Source organism: Ictidomys tridecemlineatus, chromosome 3 (genome assembly GCF_052094955.1).
Source record: "Ictidomys tridecemlineatus isolate mIctTri1 chromosome 3, mIctTri1.hap1, whole genome shotgun sequence".
NCBI classification, from domain to species: Eukaryota; Metazoa; Chordata; class Mammalia; order Rodentia; family Sciuridae; genus Ictidomys; species Ictidomys tridecemlineatus.
In genome coordinates, this window is record NC_135479.1 from 14,918,696 (window position 1) to 14,942,735 (window position 24,040).

The 24,040-nt window shown below is 46.5% G+C and overlaps 2 protein-coding genes across 11 annotated transcripts in view; both read left to right on the top strand.

The window, feature by feature from the left end:
- Positions 1-19,872, top strand: part of Strada (STE20 related adaptor alpha) — a 35,617-nt gene extending 15,745 nt beyond the window's left edge. For 5 of the 6 annotated variants that reach the window (XM_005328197.5, XM_013359895.4, XM_021728405.3 and 2 more), the window contains 9 exons: positions 5,176-5,278; positions 5,815-5,936; positions 7,476-7,584; positions 7,700-7,823; positions 11,223-11,394; positions 11,929-12,033; positions 15,514-15,755; positions 16,177-16,219; positions 16,491-19,872. In XM_005328197.5, the coding sequence (XP_005328254.1) occupies positions 5,176-5,278; positions 5,815-5,936; positions 7,476-7,584; positions 7,700-7,823; positions 11,223-11,394; positions 11,929-12,033; positions 15,514-15,755; positions 16,177-16,219; positions 16,491-16,643 (1,173 nt within the window). In that variant the 3' untranslated portion in view covers positions 16,644-19,872. Of the gene's footprint in view, positions 1-5,175; positions 5,279-5,814; positions 5,937-7,475; positions 7,585-7,699; positions 7,824-11,222; positions 11,395-11,928; positions 12,034-15,420; positions 15,756-16,176; positions 16,220-16,490 lie in introns of those variants that run through there. The other variant, XM_078041892.1, reaches the window with a different exon arrangement.
- A 418-nt stretch (positions 19,873-20,290) lies between these two features.
- On the top strand, positions 20,291-23,064 carry Limd2 (LIM domain containing 2). Of its 5 annotated transcripts, none has more exons than XM_005328196.5 (5): positions 20,291-20,466; positions 21,655-21,749; positions 21,884-21,928; positions 22,008-22,147; positions 22,225-23,064. In XM_005328196.5, exons 2-5 carry the CDS (start codon positions 21,708-21,710, stop codon positions 22,382-22,384), a joined length of 387 nt encoding a protein of 128 aa, XP_005328253.1. In that variant the 5' UTR covers positions 20,291-20,466; positions 21,655-21,707; the 3' UTR covers positions 22,385-23,064. The 5 variants fall into 5 exon arrangements, with proteins under 5 accessions (XP_005328253.1, XP_077898019.1, XP_077898022.1 ...); XM_078041893.1 differs by lacking the exon at positions 20,291-20,466 and adding an exon at positions 20,772-20,931; XM_078041896.1 differs by lacking the exon at positions 20,291-20,466 and adding an exon at positions 20,777-20,993.
- Positions 23,065-24,040: the final 976 nt, after the last annotated feature.

Below are 24,040 nucleotides of genomic sequence, written 5' to 3' on the forward strand. Positions count from 1 at the left end.
CAAAGTAGAAAGCCTCCATTTTAGGATTGTTTCTAGTGAGTTGGGGTCAGTGAGGCAGAGGAGCCACAGCAATCACTAGCGTAGATGATTTCATGCAATTCCCAATTGCCCATGAACTGTAATCCTAATTACCTAAAGAATTTTTCTACCTTCCTTCTTTTTCCCTCCCTCTCTTTCTTTGTGGTGCTGTGGATTGCATTTAGGGCCTCATACATGCCAGGCAAGTACTCTAGCCCTGGGCTACACCCCAGCCCAAGAATTTTATTTTCTAAAACTAACACTTTTGAATAGTTTTCTGTACTCCAGGATAGTAGAAATATTTGTCAAGTTGCTAACTAAGCACATCAATAGTTTAGTGAATGTGTTGAGGTAGCCAGCCCCAGGTTAAATGAAAAATGATGATGGTGACTGGGAATTTCTCTTTGATGAAAGCTTTGACTTGCCTTTGACTTGGTTTGTTTGTTTCCTCAAAAAGAGCACATCTTAATGTGAAGCCTAGTGAGACAGTATATTTTCTAAGTGTCCCTGACATGGAAGGACATAGGTAGTAACAGTGAATTATTTGTAGTTTTTCCAAAGGCAGTTATTTACTTTTTGGTACAGGGATTGGACCTGAGTGAGCTTTGCCACTGAGTTACATCTCCAACTCTTTTTTTTTTTTTTTTTTTTAGGAGAGAGAGAATTTTTTAAAATTTATTTTTTAGTTTTTGGTGGCACAACATCTTTATTTTATTTTTATGTGGTGCTGAGGATAGAACCCAGCGCCCCGTGCATGCCAGGAGAGCGCACTATCGCTTGAGCCATATCACCATCCCCACTTTTTATTTTTTATTTTGAGACATAAAAAATAAATTGTCATAGCTGACCTCAAATTTTGATCCTTCTGCCTCGGCCTCCTGAGTTGCTGGGATTACAGGCAGAAAACCTCCTCATTTCAAACTTCGATTGAATGATTTTTGTTTTTTAAATGTGTCAAGACAGGGATGGGGATGTGGCTCAAGTAGTAGCACGCTCGCCTGGCATGCATGTGGCCCGAGTTCGATCTCAACACCACTTACAAAGATGTTGTGTCCGCTGAAAACTAAAAAAAATAAATATTAAAAAATAATAAATAAATATGTGTCAAGACAGACAAGGTTCCTTTCTTGTGAAGCTTGGCATTCTAATGGAGAAGATTGGAAATACATAAACAAACTGCAGTGATGGCTACCATGAAGAAAGTAAAGCAAGGAAAGTAATTAGGAGCCTACTTTGCCTGACAGAGTCTTCTCTGAAGAGACAACTTTTTTTTTTTTTTTTTTTTTTTGGTACCAGGGATTGAACCCAGTGCCAGGGGCACTTTACCACAGAGCCACATCCTCACCATCCCCCTTTTTTTAATATCTAGAGGTAGGGTTTTGCTGAGCTATTTAGTGCTTGCTAAATTGCTGAGGCTGGCTTTGAACTTGTAATCCACCTGCCTCAGTCTTCCTAGATGCTAGGATTACAGGCATGTGCCACCACACCTGGCTTGAAGAGACAACATTTAAGTGACACCTCTATGATGAATTGAGACAGCAATGAGAAAATGGCAGGGAGAGTGGTAAGGGAAGAGATCAGAGAGGTGGGCAGAGGTCAGATCATGTGAAGAATCATAGGCCAGAATAAGAAGTTTGGGTCTGAAAGCAATCCACTGAGTTTTCTGGTTACAGGTGACATTGATTTTATTGAGAGCAAGAGTATGTGCAGAGGCTAGAAGTTGAGAATGGGATATAAGAATGGGATACTTAAAGACTGACGTAGCATCATAAACTCTAGACAAATGGGGAGTTGTCATTCCAGAGTTTGTAGTTTAGACTTCTTGCTCAAATTGCTGCTCTAATTTTCTCTTGTATCTTTCTCACTTGTGTGAAGTACATGGCAGGTAGTAACCAGTATTTTAAGATTGTTTTAAAGACAAGATCATGGGGGCTGGAATTGTGGCTCAGTGGCGGCACACTTACCTGGCGTGTGCAAGGCATGAGGTTCGATTCTTAGCACCACATATAAGTAAGTAAATAAATAATTAAAGGTTTATCAACAACTAAAATAAATAAATAAAGTTTAAAAAAAGACAAGATCATTTCAAAGAGTTACAGTGACATTAAATGATCCTAGAATTGGTTTCCAGAGATAACTGTAAGAAGCAAAATAAATCAGGGACTAGGGCTGTGACTTAATGGTAGAGCACTTGCCTTGCATGTGTGAGGCACTGGGTTCTATCCTCAGCACCACGTATAAGTAAATAAAGGTATTGTGTCCATCTACAACTAAAAAAAATTTTTAAAAAGCAAAATAAATCAACTATTGATGAAGTTCCACTTAGGATTCTGTTTCTTCCATTTTCTGTGCCATTTTGTTTATTGAATGGCAAGTCATCAAAAGTAAACAGCAATAGAGGGAGAATAGAATAACACAATTGAATACCTGTTATATAGCAGGCAGCTATCCTCTTGATATATTTTATATCATTTTATAGTTACAACAAGCCTGCAAGATGGGAATTATACTGCTGCTGAGAAAGCTGACCACCAAGAGATAAGAATGACTTACCTTGGTTCTCAGGGCAAATGATAGACCTGAATTTGAATTCTGCCTCTGTCAGGCTCCTAAGGCTATGATCTTTGTGTTATACCATATGTTTCACTTAAAATATCACTTTCTTTCCCAAAGATTAGCAGATGTTAGGCATCAAAAGTTTCTTAGACAGCCATAATTGGGAAATGGTGGGTTAAAAAAAGTTGAATAAGTAGTATAGTACTTCCTTATGCTTTGGGTATGGGAGTATGAGACCCTATCTTAAAAAAAAAAAAAAAAAAGGCTGGGGATGTGTCTCAATTTATTAATTCTAAGTTACCCAGGATCTCACTAATTAGAGGAATATCATACAACAGTGAAAGTGGTGAACAGCTATATGGCTAAGTCTTAGCAATACTAAAAATAGACCAAGTTAGAAATGGAGTTTGTTAACAGTGGTCAGTTTTGCTTGACTAACTTCTTCTTAGTTCTTAGTGTCAGCATAAGTGGTGAGGGAGCAGAATCCTACTTCACTTCTTTCCTCATAGATATTGTCAACTGTTTTGAAATAAGATGTTCCATAAACATCAACCTATCAAGGGATTATATTAATTTCCCTGGCCTGGGCCCAGATCTTGTCTGTGCCATGTACTCACATTTTGAATTTTGAATTTCATCTCCTTGGCCCTTATTTTTGGTATTGAAAAATAGAGATATCTACTTCACTGAGCTATAGGGAAGATCAAATACAATGTGGAAATGCTCTGAAAAATATATTATATTTAAATAACAGATTTAAACATGACTTTCTTTTGTAAGGTAATTTTTTGGGAGGTTGACGGTACCAGGGATTGGATTTAGGAACACTTGGCCACTGAGTTACATCCCCAGCCCTATTTTGTATTTTATTTAGAGACAGAGTCTCTCTGAGTTGCTTAGCGCCTTGCTAGATTGCTGAGGCTGGCTTTGAACTCTAGCTCCTCCTGCCTCTGTCTCTAATCTCTCAAACTGTTGGGATTACAGGTGTGCACCACCACGCCCAGCTAAGCATGACCATTTTTATGGGCTCCTATGCAGAGCCACTTCCTTGGTGATTGTTCAAATACCACCTTGTCAGAACATTCTCTACTTGGATCTTTCTAGCTAGTGCTGAGCCAACAACCCTTCATGTATTCACAGAGATTTTTTTTTTTTTTCTGACTAGGGACCAGGTTTTTCTTTTTGTTTTGACACAAGGGATTGAACCCAAGGGTATTTTACCACTTGGTCACATCCTCAACCCTTTTCATTTTTTTATTTTCAGACAGGGTCTCACTAAGTTGCTTAGACTCTCACTAAGTTGCTGAGGCTGACCTCAAACTTGATCCTGCTGCCTCAGAGTCCTGAGTTGCTGGGATTACAGGCATACACCACTACTCCTGGCTAGGGACTAGATTTCTGAATGTAGCATATGACATATAAGCTGGCCTTGGGTCTCTCCATTTTAGTTGAATACATATCTGAAGAAAAAGGGTCTAGCATGGTGGTACACACCTCTAAACCTAGTGACTCAGGAGGCTGAGGCAGGAGGATCACAAGCTTGAGGTCAGCCTGGGCAATTCAGCAAGACCCTGTCTCAAAATTAAAAAAAAATAAAAAGGGCTAAGAATTTAGCTTAGTGGTAAAGTGCCCCTGGGTTCAATCCCTTGTTATTCCCTCCCTCCAAAAAAGAAAAGAGTGTCAAAAAGAAAGAGAAATATACATCCCAAGCCATACAAATAAATTTAAGTTAAGAAGAAGAAAACCAAGCCATTTAGATGAAGAAGAACTGTTGTCTGCCGTGTGTTTTGCTTTCAACACTCAGACATTGCTGAACGCCTTCCTTTAGGCCCTCAAAAGTCCAGGGGCATAACTCCTCCATCTATGTGGCAGGGCAGGGCTCTGGCTTCATTTATAGCATGAGAGCACAGAAGGAGGGAGCAGGTTGCTTCTGCAGCTGGGGATACAGCTGAGAACTGGCAGCTCTGTTCCTGACCTGCAGCTCAGTGCCTGCATTGTCACCTTGCTTTATTTGGAAACATCAGGGAATGACTAGCCTGGGCTCTTGGGTTATTTAAGAGAGGACTTCTTCTGGCCACATTTTCCACACAGCAAGATTTAGCACTTGATCTTTTTGAGAACTTGCAGTTAGGTCCTTAAAAGCAAGACCCTCAAAGAGAAGGAAATTCAAGAGACCTCTCTACCTTTCTATCCCCCTTCTTTTTTCTACATATGCCTTTCTCTAGACATCCTTGCCCCAAGTAAGAATTTCATAGATATTCCATATGCCATAGTTTATGGCATTCCTCTTTTTTTTTTTTTTTAACAAGTGAATCAGTTGTATGAAAGGACAAGCAGATTGACAGTTGACTGGAACAGCCCCTTGTCATCTCCCAACATGTGTAGATATTGCAACACTTAACTTGCTCAGGTATCATTGTTGATTCCTACACTGTACATCTTGTGTTTTCTCTTCAAATAGTGTTGGTACTGTTTCTTTGCCAGAGTCAGGATTTGTGTGTTTGTTTAGATTCCAGTTTCCTCATGGGTTTAAATTACCACCTTCACCCAACTCCAGTCCCACCCCATTTTCTTTGTTAACCTATTTTTCTTTTTCTTTAGACCAATGAGGCAAGCTCAGAGTCGATAGCATCCTTCTCTAAACAAGAGATCATGAGTAGTTTCCTGCCAGAGGGAGGATGTTATGAGCTGCTTACTATTATAGGTAATGTCCAGAGACTGTCATTGCTTTTCTGTTCCAGGGGACTGCTGCAGCTTAGCTCAATTAGTAGGATTCACAGTGACAAAACTGGCTCCTGTGGATCTTCTTTGGTTTTTTTTTTTTTTTTTTTTTTTGCCAACTATGCAAAGAAATCAAGTTTCCAGGAGAGAAACTCTTTTGCCATTTTTTTCTTCATAGTTGTATACTTCTGATGTCCCAGGTCATAGCTAGCTAGAATGGTTGACTAAGAAGGAAGTGATAGGAGAAAACCCAAGAAATGTCAGTCATTGGGCTGGGGTTGTGGCTCATTGGTAGAGTGTTTGCCTGGCATGTGTGAAGCACTGGGTTTGATTCTTAGCATCACATATAAATAAGTAAAATAAAGGTCCATTGATAACTAAAAGGAAAAAAAAGAGAAATGTCAATCATGAAAGTAATAGTAGGGAAAATTTTTAATTTTCTGTTGAAATCAAATTCTTTTTCCATTAAAGAGATTAGAAGCTGTTGTTCTTATTTATGGCATTCCTCTTTTCTTTTAGGCAAAGGATTTGAGGACCTGATGACAGTGAATATGGCAAGATACAAACCAACAGGAGAATATGTGACAGTACGAAGGATTAACCTAGAAGCTTGTTCCAATGAGATGGTGACATTTTTGCAGGTAATAAAAAAATGAATGTGGCTCTTAGAAGTTCCATAGTAATTGTAAGACATCTGTCACATCAATCTTCTGAAAGTTCCTGCAAAGGATCTCATCAGCACACACTTCATGGATGGTTTCTTGACTTCAAAAGTCAAGAAGCTTTCAATGGAGAATCTTAGGCATTGGCCATTATATGTATTTTATGCTCCCTTCTTCAAATATTCCTTTGTGGCTCATTCATTATTTAAAAGACTGAGTAACTGGTGCACAGTCATATATAGTAGTAAGTGGCAGAGACAGCATTCAGACCCAGACAGTCTTGTTTCCAATGCAGAGCTTCTTGCCCTGCTGCCAGTGGCTATCTTCTAGCTCTTAGCATCCCGCTTGCCTTAGGTTCCTTCCTTTTTAGGAAGTAAGTAGTTGCATTCTTGTTCAACTAAGAGAGACTACAAGTCTAGTAGCTGACTGGGGCCTAGACTCTCTTTGGCTAACATGGCTTGGAATTAGGAGCCTGCTCTGTGTTATATTCAATGTTCTTGTTTGCAGCCTTTCCTCTTCTTTGTTTGCAATGTTTCAGTGTTTTCCCTGAATCCAAGCTTGCCTGATGGTGCTCTATTCTCAGTTCATTTGTTCAGAGTAGGTTGGTGGGGCTGAGGATGGAGCAAGGCTGCCAGTAAAGCAGCTTAGTTATTTTAGAAAAACACATCTAATTTTGTTCTAGTGCTTGCTAGACTGTGTAATTCTTTTTTTTTTTTTTAATATTTATTTTTTAGGTATAGATAGACACAACACAATGCCTTTATTTTCATGTGATGCTGAGGATCGAACCCAGGTCCTGACCATGCTAGGCGAGCGCTCTACCACTGAGTCACAATACCAGCCCTAGACTTATATGTTTGTTTTTATAATTTTTTATTTTATGTGGTGCTGAGGATTGAACCCAGTTCCTCTGCTCACGCATGGGAGGCAAGTGCTCAACCACTAAGCTACAACCTCAGCCCCCATTTTTTTTTTTTTACACTTTTATAGCTGCTTTTGAGGAAGCAATCCCTTGGTTTAAGATTGTTGAAAAAACATCTTATGTTTCTTAGTTGTCATTTGTTCTTTATACGTTGTTTCTATCAATTACTAGGTTTTTATTTATAATAGAAAAATTTGTTTTTGTTTTCTTCAAGAGGAGTTCTTACCTTGGTCTTTGAAGTTGAGCTAAGCTTGCTGGCAGGCTTCCTAAGTCTTTAATCAGCAGTTTATTTTCATCATGTCTGAGATGGCTAACTGGAACCTTCCAATGTGTTGACAGTAGTTTCCCTGTCTGGTGGGGGATTGATTCTTGAGGCTAGGTACAGAGCCACTCTCAGGCCTAAGCAGGCAAAACAGACTGCAGGCACTGCAGGGCCTACTTTCTCCTATACTGGAAGCACTCTGGCTTATCCTAGAACTCTGAGAAGAACACCCAGAAAGAAGTAGGTTCCCATGTTATTCATGCTCCCACCTTCACATTGGGTATCATTCTTCAGGGCTCCTTGATTTTGACTTCAGCTTTACCATTGCTTTCAGGGGGAGCTTCATGTCTCTAAACTCTTCAACCATCCCAATATCGTGCCATATCGAGCTACCTTTATTGCAGACAATGAGCTGTGGGTTGTCACATCATTCATGGCATATGGTGAGTGGGAAAAGGTTCCTGGTATAGAGGGTTCTAAGAACTCTTTTGGCAGATTGCTTATGTGCCATCATCTTCCTCTGTTACCCTTTGCTTCCTCCCCACAATTTTTCTTCAGGTTCTGCAAAGGATCTCATCGGCACACACTTCATGGATGGCATGAATGAACTGGCAATTGCTTATATCCTTCAGGGGGTGCTAAAGGCCCTGGATTACATCCACCATATGGGCTATGTGCACAGGTACACTCTTTGTTTTTTCCTTTATATTTTTAGTTGTAGATGGACACAATACTTTATTTTATTTATTTATTTATTTATTTTTAATGAGGTGCTAAGAATTGAACCCAGTGCCTCACCCATGCTAGGCAAGTGCTGTACTACGGAACTACAACCCCAGCCCCCACAGGTATGCTCTTTTTGCGGGTAGGTACTGGGTATTGAACTCAGGGGCACTCAACCACTGAGCCACATCCCCAGCCCTATCTTGTATTTTATTTAGAGACAGGGTCTCACTGAGTTGCTTAGCACCTTGGTTTTGCTGAGGGTGGCTTTGAACTCGAGATTCTCCTGCCTCTGCCTCCTGAGCTGCTGGGATTACACACATGTGCCACTGCACCTGGTAATACACTTTTAAGTGACTTCATCCTCTATTAATAAAGAGCAAATGCTGTGTGCTATGGCTCATGCCTATAATTTCAGCAACTTGGGAGGCTGAGGCAGGAGGTTCACCAGTTTGAGGCCAACCTCAGCAACATAGTAAGACCCTATCTCAATATAAAAATAAAAAAGGGCTGAGGATGTAGCTCAGTGGTAGAGTAGCCCTGTGTTCAATTCCCAGTCCACAAAATAAGCAAAAAGAACCTGTGACCATGTGCCCTCAGGGAAACAGTTGAAAGTTAACTGGAGTTAATGACGCCAGAGTTTAAAATCAAGGATCTGGGGCTGGGGATGCAGCTTAGCTGGTAGGGCGCTTGCCTCACATGCACAGGCCCTGGGTTCAATCCCCAGCACCCAAAAATAAAATAAAATCAAGGATCTGAGTCTGACCTTGCCACTGATGGTGGCATTTAGCCTGTTAGTGCTGATGCCACTGTTTTCTGTTTACTGGGCAGCTTGGTCCTGAGTATTAATGTGAGAGGAAAGAACATCTGACATGGACCACTCCCCTACTTCCTTTCTAGTGTGCTTTCAAGTCAGTCCTAAGATGAGTGGCTGCAATAAAGACAGATTTCTTAATAGGTGTGTCAGGAAAACTGAGGAAAGATGATAAAACTGGAACTCCATCTATCTTCATACCCAGAGAGAACTGCAGGTGGATTAAAGCCTTAAATGTAAGATTTAAAACTCAGACTAAAATAGAAAACAATGTGAGGAAATAGGGTTTGTTTGTTTGTTTGTTTTTAATACCAGGGGTTAAACCCAGGGGCACTTAACCATTGAGCCACATCCCCACCCCCTTTTTTTATATATAGTTTATTTAGAGACAGGGTCTCACCAAGTTACTTAGTGCCTCACTAAGTTGCTGAGGCTGGCTTTGAACTTGGGAAACTTCTGCCTCAGCCTCCTGAGCCACTGGATTACAAGCGTGCGCCACCACACCTGGCAAGAAAATAGTTTTATAATCTGAGACTAAAAACAACTTTTAAACGTTTTAGAAACATAAAACATAAGGCAAAAATATAGATGAATTTGATTATATGAAGACTCAGTTCCCTACTCAATAAAGGATATCATGAACAAAGTGAAGAAATGGGTAACAGAGTGGAAGAAGATGTTAGCTTTGTCTAAGATACACAGTAGCTTAGAAATAAGAAAATTTTGCAAAGCAATGAGAAAAGGACAACAAAGAATAGGAAAATGGGCAAAGGATATGAAGCTTATAAAAGAGAAAATCCCCAAAAGCAAACAATCATAAGAGCCAGCACTGAGACCTAGCAATCAGAGAAAAGCAAATAAAACTAAGATATCACTTTATACTCTTGAAACTGGTGGTGGTTCAGAGTTTGGGTGAAGCCCAGTGCAGTGGGAACCTGAAAGCTTCTTTTCAGATAGTAGAAGATGATTGATGCAGCCAGTCAGGTACACAGAACCAAGACAATTAATACTGCCTCTGGGGTGTGTGCCCTAAAGAAACTGTTACATAGCCCCATGAGGGAACATATGTATCAATGTCATTGGTCATATTTGTACTGAGTAGAGGCAGTATGAGTATCCCTCCCTGGAGACTGGGAGAATGAGAATAAAGTGTTAGATTCCCACCCTGGACACAAGGTGGCAAGTAGAAGCAAAGATCAGATATGTAAGATATATAAAGAGAGCTATCAGGTGGGTCTTGAAAATATAGCACTGAGAAAGGAAGAATGAGTTGCATAACATTCTTAAATTTAAAATATACATACAAAACAAGTAAATTTAAAATGTACATACAAAACAATGGCATACTTTACAAGAATGCCTACAAGGGGCTGGGTTGTGGCTCAGTGGTAGAGGGCTTGCCTGGCATGTACGAGGCACTGGGTTTAATCCTCAGCACCACATAAATGTAAAATAAAGATATTGTGTCCACCTGAAACTTAAGAATAAAAAATTTTTTAAAAAAAGAATCCCGGGGCTGGGGATGTGGCTCAAGCGGTAGCGCGCTCGCCTGGCATGCGTGCGGCCCAGGTTCGATCCTCAGCACCACATACCAACAAAGATGTTGTGTCCGCCAAGAACTAAAAAATAAAAAATGTTGGAAATTCTCTTCTCTCTCTCTCTCTCTCTCTCTCTTTCTCTCTCTCTCTCTCTCCCTCCCTCCCTCCTCCTCCTCCTCTCCTCTCACTCTCTCTTAAAAAAAATAAAATAAAGAAAGAATCCCTACAAATAAGAAGTACAGATTAGATTATTAGTGGAAGTTAGGGGGATGTGCATAAAACAGAACAGGAGGGCTGGAGGTGTGGCTCAGTGGTAGAGCGCTTGCCTAGCACATTTGAGGCACTAGATTCCATCCTTAGCACCGCATAAAAATAAATAAAATAAAGGTATTGTGTCCATCTTCAACTAAAAAAGAAAAAAAAAAAAACAGAACAAGACATAGTAAGTTTTAAAATCTGATTGCTGGGTATGGTGGCACATGTTTGTAATCCCAGTGACTCAAGGGGAGGAGGCAGGAGGATCATAGATTCAAAACCACCCTGAGCAACTTAGCTAGGCTATAAGCAATCTAGTGAGACCTGTCTCAAAATAAAATATAAAAATGGTTGGGGATGTGGCTCAATGGTTAAGTGCCCCTGGGTTCAATCCCTGGTACCAAAAAAAAAAAAAAAAAAAGGGCTGGGGTTGTGGTTCAGTGGTAGAGCACTTGCCTAGAATGTGTGAGGCACTGGGTTCTATCCTCAGCATCCATAGAAATAAATGAATAAAACAAAGGCCCATCAACATCTTAAAAAAAAATATTTAAAAAAAGTGATATGTACATGGGTTCATGCTATCTTCTCTTTTTTTTTTGTATGTTTGAAGTTTTTCATAAAAACATATTTACATATAAAATGTATAACATACACCTGGGTCTGAGCTGAATAGATGTAGTGTGTAAATACTGAGGGTTTTTAGTGTGAGGCGTTCCTATTGCTCATTATCTCTCTCTTCCTTCTCCACCAGGAGCGTTAAAGCCAGCCACATTCTGATCTCTGTGGACGGGAAGGTCTACTTGTCTGGTTTACGCAGCAACCTGAGCATGATCAGCCATGGGCAGCGGCAGCGTGTGGTTCATGATTTTCCCAAGTACAGTATCAAGGTCCTCCCTTGGCTCAGCCCAGAAGTCCTTCAGCAGGTCTGTGCATAGGGTCCCAAGGAGTCCCCATCAATTCATGATTTCCCAAGGAAGCTATAGGAATTTCCCAGGGATAGGGTGGGATGCTCTGTATTTCTGAGTGGACTAAAGGGATCCTGGAGGGAAGGGGTCCCTATTGGCCAGATATGCGTTGGTACTCAAATTAACATGGATATTATCTACCCACTGCAGATAGATGTTGTTCCCACTTGCTGGGGTCCTATTTCAACTCCTCCTGGGGAATCCTTCCTACCTTATGGAAGAGTGAGCATTTTGGTGCTCTCGAGACCCCTATGCTGAGCAGGAGCATGGCCCCAGTGCTCCTTCCAGTGTACTACATAGTAGCACTAAACATTTGTTCCTTGTAAAATAGCAGCTAATCTTCAGCAGTACAGGCAAGGAGAGTCATTAGCAGCTGGTTCTGATTGTGGGAAAGGCATTCTTTTCCTCCTCAGTTTTGTTCAAACCTTCTTTTTCTAAACGAAGACCAGGACTGCAAATGAAGTCATCTGTGGCTTTTTTCTTCTGATTTAGAATCTTCAGGGTTACGATGCCAAGTCTGATATCTACAGTGTGGGAATCACTGCTTGTGAACTGGCCAATGGCCATGTCCCCTTTAAGGATATGCCTGCCACTCAGGTGAGCCTGTAGCCCAGTGGTTCCCTTCTTACCTACCTTCCTGCCTTCCACAAATGTTTCCTGAATACCTGCTACATAAATGACATAGATTAATGTTAGCTCAGATGAAAAGACACGGTCCTTTTCTTCAAGAAGTCAGGGATGGTTGTGTACTTCTTCGTGTCCTTCTCTACATGATAAATACTATTGTCATGGAGCCCAGTCCAGTGAAGGTGGAGCCTGGAATTAAGAGTGCAAATGGAGGCCCACCTACCATATGTCTATTTAAAATGTATAAATCAAGCCAACCAATTTTTATAAATTTATAAAATATCTTCTACCTATTTTCTGTCTCCTACCTTGAAAGGTCAGTTTCTAATTTGGAATTCTTAGACATCTGAATTTTGTTTTGCTTTGTAGTACTGGGGATTGAACCGAGAGGCACTTTACCACTGAGCTGCATTCCCCAGTCCTTTTTATTTTTTATTTTAAGACAGGGTATCACTAAATTGCTGAATCTTGCTAAGTTGCTGAGGTTGGCCTCAAACTTGTGATTTTCTTGTTTTGGCCTCCTGAGTTGCTGGGATTATAGATGTGCACCTCCATGTCTGGCTAACATTTCAGAGTTCTGTGCCGCCTTTCTGACCCACACATTTGGAACCTCCATTCTGCAAGTTCACCTTCTATTCATGCTCCTACGTATGGCTACCCTTTGGCCCACCCTCTGGCCTTAGAATACACAGCCTGTACCACAGTCTGGTTGGACAGGTCCAGGGAAGAGGCTGATCCAGACCCCATCAGAATCAGGAAAGTGGACTTAGAAGAGTCATCTGGGCAAGGGTTACCTGGGTTCCAAGTGCCTGGAGCATGGCCTAGAATGAGGAGGGGGCAGGCATGAACTCTCAGTAAGCCTCTCTCTCCCACCTGTGAACTCTTCCCCCTGTGGGGAGAGGGAAGCTTAGGAATGGCCAGACCAAGGGCTGAGGATGTAGCTCAGTAATAGAGCCCTTGCTTAGCTTGCATGAGGACTTGAGTTTAATCCTCACTACCACATACACACACAAAATAATATATATGTGTTATATAAAATAATAATATATGTATATACATACACACATATATTTTTAAGCAATTAATAAATATATTATTATTTCATCTTTAAAAATTCACCTACAGCCAGGTATGGTGTTGCCCGCCCGTAATCCCAGCAGCTCAGGAGGCTGATGCAGGAGGATTGAGAGTACAAAGACAGCCTCAGCAACTTAGCCAGGCCCTAATAAACTTAGCAAGACCCTGTCTCAAAATAAAAAATAAAACATGGGCTAGGGATATGGCTCGGTGGTTAAGCACCCCTGTTTTCAATCCCCTACCTCCCTTACCCCCACAAAAAATTGACCTGCACAACTTACCATGGTAATATGGTTGAGTAATATTAGGGTTGGGGGTGTAACTCAGTAGTAGAAAGTTTATCCAGCATGCTGAAGGCCCTGGGTTTAATTCCCAGCACTGTAAAAGCCACAAAAAGAATGACCAGATGAGCCCTCTAGAGGAGGGGACCAGGGAGGCTTTGAGGAAGGAGGCATTTGGGTCAAGCCTTAAAAGCAAATATCAGTTTATTGTGTGAAGAATGGGAACAAAAACAGACTCTTTTAAGACTCAAGAGTCAGGAAGGAACAGGATCTTTTAGGCACAGTGCCACATTCCTGCAATCCCAATGACTTGGGAAGCTGAGGCAGGAGGATTATAAATTCAAGGTCAATCTCAGCAATTTAGCAAGACCTGTCTCAGAATAAAAAATAAAGACCTGGGGATGAAGCTCAGTGGTAAAGTGGTCTGGGTTCAATCCCCAGTATCAAAGAGAGAGAGAAAAGGATCTGGTGAACAACATCAGCAAAATGTTGTCAGTGGCTAAGGTACAAGTGCTTTTCGGGTGGGGGAAGCTGCTTGGTGATGAGGCTGGAGAAAGAAGCAAGGGAAGCTCAAGGGCATCTCATGAAGAGCTTTGTATTCCATTCTAATGTATAATTAGGCTCCTATTGCAAAGCATATGGAGACTTGCTAGAGGGATTGTTTGTGGTTCTGGGAATGAAATCCAGGGCCTCATACATGCCAGGCAAAAACACTCTTTATCACTGAGCCACATCCCTAGCCCCTACTGGAGGATTTTAAGTATGGGGTGATCGTATCAGACACACATATTTTAGAAAGGTCATTCTAGCAGCTGGATTCGATCTGGTAAATGAGTCAGGGGGGTGTAGAAATGTAGGTAAAGTGCCAGGCACAGTGGCTCACAACTGTAATCCCAGCAGCTTGGAAGGCTGAGGCAGGAGAACCCAGAGTTCAAGCCAGCCTCAGCAACAGTGAGGTGCTAAGCAACTCAGTGAGACCCTGTCTCTAAATAAAAATACAAAATAGGGCTGGGGATGTGGCTCAGTGGTTGAATGCCCCTGAGTTCAATCCCCAGTACCAATAAATGAATGAATGAATGAATGTAGGTAAAGTCCCAAGAAAAATAATTTAGTAACAGAAGAATGCTCAGGTTCAGATTTATTTATTTATTTATTTTTAAACAAAGAGAGAGAGAGAGAGAATTTTTTTTAATATTTATTTTTTAGTTTTCGGCAGACACAACATCTTTGTTTGTATGTGGTGCTGAGGATCGAACCTGGGCCGCACGTATGCCAGGCAAGCGCGCTACCGCGTGAGCCACATCCCCAGCCCTCAGGTTCAGATTTAGAAGCAGCATTTATGCAGGTAGAACTTTGTGCAATGCCTGCACTTTTCAATATGGCAACCACCAGGCACCTGCAGTTATTAGCACTGAAAATGTGACTAGATTGAGGGGCTAAATTCTAAACGTGATTTAATTTAAATGTTAATAGCTACATGTGGCTAGTGGCTACTACACAAGTGCGGCCCTAGAGAGATTCCTAGGTTTCTGGCTTGGGCAGCACATGAAGTTCAGGAGGACAGCAGTATTCAAAGTGGACTTGTTTTACATGTATTGAGTTGAAGGCTTTGGAACAGTCACCCAATCCTGGCCTGCCCCGGCACACTGCTTCTGTGCAGCCTGCCACTGTAAAGCAAACCCAGAATATGGTACTATAGGTTCTGCATTGTGGACCCAATTGGACCCACCTGGGTATGGCAAATGGGCTGGGCCTCAGAAAAAGTGACCTGGCTGCTGCCTCTACCCTGAGATGAAGGCTTTACAGTTAAAGAAATTTGATGTCTTGTAAAGGGAGAGAGGCAGTGGTGGCCCTTCCAGCGATGGTAGGGGCACTTCTTGCAACTCCTCCTCTCCTTCTCATGTCAGCCTAGGTAGTGGGGAGCTGCTGAGTCAGTGGCCAGCATTCCTTTGGAAAAGTTAGACTTATTCCACTTCCGTCTTTTCTCTGTTCCCAAAAGATCATTTGCTTATGGGGAAGAGTTTATTTATGAAGAGACTCCTAGGTCTTCCAAGGCCCCCTCCAGCCCAGGCCCTGGCTCTGTCCTTCCCAGATGCTGCTGGAGAAGCTGAATGGCACAGTGCCCTGCCTGTTGGACACCAGTACCATCCCTGCTGAGGAATTGAACATGAGCCCTTCACGCTCTTTGGCCAACCCTGGCCTGAGTGAGAGCCTGACCACCAGCAACCCCCGGCCCTCCAATGGTGACTCACCTTCCCATCCCTACCAACGAACCTTCTCCCCCCACTTTCATCATTTTGTGGAGCAGTGCCTTCAGCGCAACCCGGATGAAAGGTATCCCTCTGGCCTTGGAGCCAGGCTTTGGGGTAGCAGAGGGAGCTCCAGAGTTGGGGCAAGACTTTTAAAAGATGTACCTCTCATAGAATCTATAAGGGGGCTGGGGCTGTAGCTCAGTGGCAGAATGCTTGCCTGGCACGTGTGGGACACTGGATTCAATCCTTAGCACCACATAAAAATAAAAGTTCTGAAACATTAAAGTAGAAGAATCTGTATGGGTTTGGGCTCCCAGGAAAAATGAGGGGCAAAACAGTAAGAGAGATCAGCTCATGAATTTGCTAAAAAGCCAGCCTGGATAGTTCTGGCTGTCATTTTTGGTGAGCTGAGGGAAGAAGTAGAGGTACCTGAGGATAGGATGTCAGCAACAGGAGGTGGAGCTGGGCATGGGTGATGTGGATCTCTTCACCTTCTTCTCCAGGCCAAGTGCCAGCGCCCTCCTGAGCCACTCCTTCTTCAAGCAGGTACAGTAGCACTGCCTCAGTTCCTGTTTTTTTTCTGGCCTATTGTTCTACTGCCCATTATTCCTTTAGCTGTGGGGTGTTCAGGAATTCTCTACTATTCCTTTTGAACTAGAGAAATGACCAAGTTTCTGAAGCCACTAAAAGGCACTGCTCCTTCCTCTCTATCATATTTTGGCTATGACAGGCCATCTGTCACTGGGCCATTATTCCTGCTCTGTGTTATCCTGGGGCCTGAACAGCAGGATCCATCACCCAATTCTCTTCTCCCCAGATCAAGCGACGTGCCTCAGAGGCTTTGCCTGAATTACTTCGTCCTGTCACTCCCATCACCAATTTTGAGGGCAGCCAGTCTCAAGATCATAGTGGAATTTTTGGCCTGGTGACAAACCTGGAAGAGCTGGAGGTGGACGACTGGGAATTCTGAGCCTCTGCAGACTATGCACGTTCTCCAACCTAGGGCATGCAAGGCCCAGGAGCCCTTGAGGTCTGGCACATTCCCACCCTCGTGGGTGCAGACTGGGTAGAAAGGACCTTCTGTCAGCAGAGCAGGCTGTGGACTGATTGGAAGGGCATCCAGGAGAGATTTTTGCACTGCTTTTGAAACAAGGGAATCCCAGGCACCAGGGATTGGGAAGGGTCAGAAAGCTGACACGTCCTGTCCTACGAACTCAAGCAACATCCTCAAAAGAAAGAAAAGCTTCTCTGGCCTTGAGGCTGAAGTCCAGGGTTTGACTCATCAACTTAGGGAACTGTCACCTCCTCTTCCCATCACTTGTTCTCTTGCCAGCCTGATTGTATTCTTTTCCTCTGCTCTCAGATCCTATTGGTCCATAAAGGGGCAAGTCATTAGCAGTTTGCTTCCCTTGCTCTGAAGCCTCTCCTTAATAACTGAAGGGAAGGGTCTGTCTTTTTAAGCATCAAGTTAATAAAGTTGGGGCAGTCCATCCTTATTCCACTAATCTCTTTGACCTTGACTCCTAAACCTTCCCATAGTTCATCTGTGCAGCTCTTTCCTTTCCCAAGTATCCATCTTAACACCTGCCAGCTGCCCTGGTGCTTCTTCCAAGGGCCATAATGTCTTGCCTTGCCTGAAGGCTTAAAATCCTTATGCTGTGTTAGTTTTGTTGTCAGAACAAATTAAAATTTTCAGAGAACCTTTTAGAGAATGGCTTAGTGTTTGCAAGCTCGCAGAAGCTATATTGTGCTTCCAAGGATGGCCAGGCTCAGGCTCTCCTCATTTCACCCGGACCATTCTAACCAAAAATGGGCCTACAAGTGATTGTGGGAGCATAGAAGGGACACCTTTCACTAGGTAGATAGACCAGTTTCTTTTAAAACCCATAAGAGATAGTCTCTTAAATACCCCCAATTTTAAGACTATTAATTTTTGCTTGTGGCCATCAAACCACCTGGAGCTGGAAAGGTCTGTGTGCTAAAGACTAGCCCTCTGCAGGACCTCTTCTGGGCCACTGAGGGTCTGGGCAGAAGATGCTCACCTTTGGCAGGAAAGGGTGGAGGGTTTTGTCTTGTAACCTGACTTGTGGAGTCTCCCTACCATGGGTACTAATGTCCAAAGAGCAAGAAACCTTAGAACAAGACCTGCCCACTCCTGTCATTTTTCTTTTTTTCACTACTGGGGATCAAACCCAGGGGTATTTTACCACTGAGCTATATCCCAGCTCTTTTTATTTTGAGACAAGGTCTCTCTCACTAAGTTACCCAGACTGGACTCCAAACACTTGTGATCCTCCTGCCTCAGCCTTCCAAGTTGCTTGGGTTATAGGCATTTGCTCCTGGCCCTGTCGTTCTTGTCAGCCAGTGAATGGGAGCAAAAGGATGATTCCAACCTTGGTCTCCTTTGTGGTGCTTCACAGACATGTGCACGTTCATTTGCATGTGTTTGTGCATGCCCAGCACAGTGCTTTCTGCCTTGCTGGTCCTTTCTGGTGAAGACTCTGGCCCAAGCACTGCAAATGTCAGATTAAGGAAGTGCCCCTCCCTTTTCCCTGAGCTTGCTCTGAACTGTCAAACACCCTTACTTTCCACTTCCTGAGAAATTTTAACACCAGTTTAAAGAAAACATTTATATTTCTTCCCTTGAGCATTTACAGGAGCTGAGGTGAAGTTAGGGGTTGAGGACCTGAAATGCAAGTGAGAAGCTTCCATCACATCTGTTTCCAGCCCTTCTCCTAACCCCTACCCAGTTCATTTTTTCATGGAGTCTTAAGTTCCCTTGTTTTGTTTTTTTGGTACTAGGGATTGAACCCAGGGGCATTCTACCACTATCACTGGGCTGCATTCCAGCCCTTTTAAAAGTTTTAAAAAACTTTTAAAAGTTTTTTAGACAATGTCTTGCTAAAGTTGCTGAGGCTGACCTTGAACTTGTGATCCTCCTGCCTCAGCTTCCTGAGTCCCTGAGATTACAAACATGTGCCATTGTAACCAGCCTTAAATTTCCTTTTCTTAACAACATATCACCATATTAGTTTTCTTTCCTTCCAGATTGCCTTCTCCATGTAGTCAGCTCATCCTCAACACCTAACTACTGATCTTGTGATAGTTTCCTGCAACTCAGCCCACAGATTGTCCTGGGCAGAATATGGTCCTCAGGGCTGGCTCCCAGATAGTACTCTGTAGCCAAGAAGCCTGCTCCTAGTGTCTGGGAGGGCTTCACCTTTCTTGTATCAAACAGCTCCCTTGGATGACAGGTGTGGACACATGTAGTTGTGGAGGGTTCTCACACCTATAAGGGAATTCTCAGGCCCACAGTGCCAGGAAAACACAGGTTCCTTTAGAGGTGAGCCAGAGGGCTGACAGAGAAAACCAAATACAGTGTGGGTGCATCCAGCCAGCCAGGAAAATGGGGGCTGGGCAGCTCCTTGCTTCCCTGCCAGGCGGCAGGCAGGGAGCTGTTCTGTTCCCTGACAAGTGTGTGGGCCCAATCTGGAGCCACCAGTTCTATTCCTGCCACAGTGTGGGAACATGCTGTTTAGGGCTGTGTTTTGTGAAACAGCCTCCAGCCTGGTTTCAAGCAAAGCCAAATGAGTCGCTGGGACCCAGAAAGCCCCAGCCTCTTTGCAGAGGTCCACAGGGACCCCAGCACAGCTGAGGTTCCACTCACAAGTGGCTGTCACTTTTAGACCTGCTCTGTGCAGGGCACACCTGCAGGAGGCAATGCTCCTGCACTAACTTTGTTCCCCTGAATGTCACCTCAAACTTTTAGGCCTTAGCTCCCTTTTGCAGAATGAGGTTTGGGTGCTCAGAGATTTGCTTGCTGGTGAGATGGAATAATTCTTTCCCTGAGGACTTGCCCTTGGTATTCTTGGAGGGCCAGACGTTAGTGAAACAGACTGAATTAAGGACCTGCTGAATTAAGAGGAACTTCTTGGAGGAGAATGGAAAGGGAAGGCTGCAACCCTCACTCTAAAAGGTGCCAAAGAAGCTGAGAGGGAGACTCCTGCTTGGCCTATGGAGCACAGGCTCACTAAATATATGTGTATTTTGCCTCTCTTCAGGACAACTAAATCTACATATGCATATCACCTGGCTTTTGTTTCTGTAAGTTGTGGCGGCTTCAGTGTCACGGGCTAGAGAAGCAATCTAGCTGTTTCTTTCCAGTTTGGTCAAACTGCATAAAGTTCACTTTTCCTTTGTTTTTGCCTCTTTCTTATGCGGGCTGCAGCCAATCCAACCAGCCAGAAAACAGGCAGGGGCCCTGGGTCGGGTTGCCGGTAACATTAGTAATGCCACAAAGTCAAGCCACAGAAAGGTTTCAAGACGCCGGCCCTGGGACAGTGGGTGCTCTGGGAAACTGCGGCCAGCAGCCTTGTCCGCCCCTGTCTACCGGGCAGCAGAAGGCGCATTGGGGTAGCAACCCTGCCCGACCTCTCATGCAGGTAAGCTCCGTGGCAAGCGGCCAGCCAAGGCCACTGACAGCGATTGCTCCGAGTCCTCCTTGCGGCCCTTAACACTGGCCTCGCAGCCTCGCGGCGGGGCTTGGCGGGACCGCGTGCCGCTGCCATCTTTCTCCGCGGGCTGTGCGGGCGCGGGAGCGGCCCCTGGCGGCGGGAGGACCCCGCAACCTGAGGGGGCACGGGAGCCGAACCCAAGGTCCCTGCCCCGTCTCCACGGTCGCCCCAGTGGGGTCTCAGGCTGCGGGGCCCACACTGCGCCGGGCGGGAACAGGAGCTGCCGGAAACCTGCGACCACGAGGGCCAACGGGCAAACTGAGGCAGCAAAAGGCTCAGGCAAGCTCCAAGGGGCTGTGCCAGTAGCGTCGTGTCCTGAAACCAGAATCTGCACTGGTCCCCGCAGGAGGGGGCGGTGTGGAACCTCGGGCTCCGGTCCCCACCTCTCTTTTCCTCAAGCGCGGCTGCCCACGGCCCGGCGTCGTCGAGAGCTGGCAAGCCAGAGAGGCTGCGTGGGGTCGGCGCGGGGGGCAGACAAAGGCGGGGGAACGGCGAGTCGGAGAAAGACAAAGCGCAGAGGGGGGTCGGCGACGGCGCCCGGGCCCCGGAGGCGGCTCCGGGCGCGGCGGAGCCAATGGGCGGGCGCGGGGCGGGGGCCGGCGGGGGCGGCGCCGCGATAAGGCGGCGGCGGCGGTGGCCGCTTGGGGACCACTGGCAGCGGCGGCAGCTCGCGCCCTCACCTTCCTCCCACTCGAGGCGGCCCCCGGAGACCGACCCCCGCCCCGCGGCCCAGGCCGGGGCCCGGTGAGACGCGCGGGCGCCCAGGGGGAGGGGCCAGCATCCGGCTCTAGGGCCCAGGCGCCGAGGTGGGGGACGAGGGCCGCCTCTGCCTCCGCCCGCGGGGTCCCAACGCCCCGCGACTCTGTGCTTCGCTCTCGCCGTCGGCCCCGAGGCTCGTGTCTGCCTTCAGGGCCGGTCCCCAGCGAGGGTGGGGCCCTCGGGAGTCCCCGGTCTGGGGTCTGTTTCCCCGGGTCCAAGGTGCCGGGGCAGACTTGGGGCTGCGGCGCGGCGGGGCGGGGCGGGCGGCCGGGCCGGGGCGCTGTCCAGGAGCTGGGTGCCTGGGCCCCGCGCCGGGCAGCGTGCGGCGCGAGTCAGGCTGGGGCAGCGGGTGTTCGCCCGGCGGCGTCCGCCCCGCCCTCCCCTGACCTCCCCTCACCCCAGGAGGGGTCCCAGCCTGCGGAGCGCACGAGGAGGCTGCGCGGGACCTTTTGTGCCCGGCCGCTGCCCCATAACTTTGTTCTTTTCCCACACATAGTTCCACTCCAGGACCCCTGTCCCTTGGGGAGCAGCGTGGGGGACGGGCAGGCAAGAGGGTGGGTGAGGGGCGGAAGTGGCAAAACCGAGAGCAACAGGAAATGACTTAGGGAAAGTCCCAACCACAGCCCCCCAGCCCCCTGCCTGTAAACACCCCCACCCTGCAGCCTGCAGAAGGCTTGTGGGGCCCCATCGACTGACTTCCCCTTGCAGAACCCAGCCGGTGCCGCGTCTCTGCCTGGGGCCTCCATCACCTCCGACAAGCCATGTTCCAGGCTTCGGGAGCCGCCCAGGCCACCCCATCTCATGTAGGTGACCAGCCGGGTGGGAGGGACGAGGGGAGAGGAGCTGTGTGTTTGCCGGGCACCCTTTGCCCCCTCTTGACTGCCCCTAGGTCTGGGCTGGGCCGCCTCAGAGCCTGCCCTGACTGACTGTCTCTCAGGAAGCCAAAAGCAGCGGTGGCAACAGCGCTGTGCAGCGCTCCAAGGTAGGGCCCTAAGGGTGAGTGAGGGTGGAGGAAGGAGTGGGCGCTGGCCAGGCTCCTGGCTGAGCGTCCCTCGAAACAGTCCTTCAGCCTGCGGGCCCAGGTGAAGGAGACTTGTGCCGCCTGCCAGAAGACTGTGTACCCCATGGAGCGGCTGGTGGCAGACAAGCTCATTTTCCACAACTCTTGCTTCTGCTGCAAGCACTGCCATACCAAGCTCAGGTGCGACCCTGCCCTGCCCACCCCTTGCCCTGCCTCTAGTCCTGACCCCGCCTGACCCTGTTGCTCTGCTTCCGCAGTCTGGGCAGCTATGCCGCGCTGCATGGTGAGTTTTACTGCAAACCCCACTTTCAGCAGCTGTTTAAGAGCAAAGGCAACTACGATGAGGGATTCGGCCGAAAACAGCACAAGGAGCTCTGGGCCCACAAAGAGGTGGACCCCGGCACCAAGACAGCCTGAGGCCCCTCTGACCATCCACTCCCTCAGCGGAGGGCCTGGAACTGGGCGGTGGGAAGGGCGGGAAAAAGATTCTCTGGGTTTGAGTAGGGGGCAGGGTGGGAAGGGGGAGGCTTGCTCAGGCAGAAGGTTCCGGGGCAGGGCTCTGCTCCAGGATTCCTTCCTTCTCCTTCAGTGGGGGTCAAGGGGTGGGAACCAGGATTGGGGTTTGCTCACCCTGCTTCCTTCAGCCCACCCCACCTCACCACATGGCCCCCTGGGAGGCCGCCAAGCCCAGCTTCCCTTTTTAGGTGCCTTTTCTCCAGCAAGGAGTCAGCATGCCCCCCTCAGGGTCCCAAGCTCCCTTACTGCCACCTGGGCCATGTTGGCCCCCATGTCTCCCCATCTACCTCTGTCCTTAGCCTGGTCCTGAGCCACAGACTGGGAGGAAGGAGAGTGAGAGTGTCACCTGCTGGACCTCAAGGATGCCACAGCAGCTGATGGGGGAGGGAATGGGGAAGTAGAAGGCAAAGCAGGGCCCACTGCCTTGGGGCCGGGACCCCCTTGCACCATGAAGCTAAAGTCCCCGCCAGGCTGAGCGCTTCTGAGACCTTCGGGGGCCAGCAGCAGCCGTGCCCCCTCCTCTCCCTCATTTCTGCCTTCTGACTGTTGTGATAACCCTGTTTTAAACATGTTTAAACAGATCCTGACTCTATTATGTGGCCTGTTGTGGGGGCTCTTGTGACAGGATGCCCATTGACCACAGGGAGGGGAAGGGGTTCAGGGTTAGCCCAGAGCACTCCTGGCTTTGATGGAGGGGCAGCAGTGTCAAGGAAATACAAGCTGCTTGAGAAAAGGGGTGCTCTCTGCTCAGCCAGGGTGCCGCACAAACAGTGTGATTCTATAACTGCAACTCCACTCTCATTGATCTTTGGGTTGGTTGACTTCCCAAGCCCATGGCCTCACATCCACACCCCTGTTCTGAAGAGAGGAACCAGAAGCATCAATGTCATCTGTTTGCCTTGCTACACCTGGGGGGCAGGGCCCAAGGCAGAACCCTTCAGCAGAGTCTAACCCCTTTCTATGGGCTGTTCCCAGCTGTGCAGCTCCCCAATCCTATTCCTTTGCCTTGGAAATCTGCATGGAATGTAGGAACCCACAGACCTGGCAAGTGTTGCTAAAGGTTTCCTTTTGTCCCTCCTCATTTTTGTGCCCCTCTTATTGCTATGTTCTGGGGAGTGGGGCAACCACAGCTACCCCTACCAGGTCATCCAAGGAGAGGTTGTCAGCTGTTCTGAGAGCCCAGGCACACTGAGAGGTGACAGTGTATAGCAGAGAAACAATGCAATCTTGGAAGATTGGGTTCTCCTGCGCAGACCCAGCTGTCCTGACTTCTCCAAACTGCCTGTGGGATAGAAAAGGTGGTGGAGCAAGAGGATAGACACCTAGGACTTGCTGCCACTGCCCCATACAACTCAACTTACTAATAAGCAGTGTGTAGGAATTGGTCTCAATTCCTGGTGACAGATGAGCCACTGTGCTGTTGAGGTAAGCACTGCTCCTTGAGGAAGTAGACACAATGCTTAGTAAGCCAACAGCACCCAAGGCCTGGATCCTGGGAGCTGTTAAGAGCCTCACTCAGGGAAAGCCCAACTTCCTATAGTGAGGCCTCTGTTGGGG

Bases quoted from the DNA above. Each gene is read 5' to 3' on its own strand.
- Limd2 (XM_005328196.5), top strand. From the start codon at position 21,708: ATGTTCCAGGCTTCGGGAGCCGCCCAGGCCACCCCATCTCAT. The intron at 21,750-21,883 runs GTAGGTGACCAG...ACTGTCTCTCAG, and splicing joins CCCAGGCCACCCCATCTCAT to GAAGCCAAAAGCAGCGGTGG. The intron at 21,929-22,007 runs GTAGGGCCCTAA...CCCTCGAAACAG, and splicing joins GCGCTGTGCAGCGCTCCAAG to TCCTTCAGCCTGCGGGCCCA.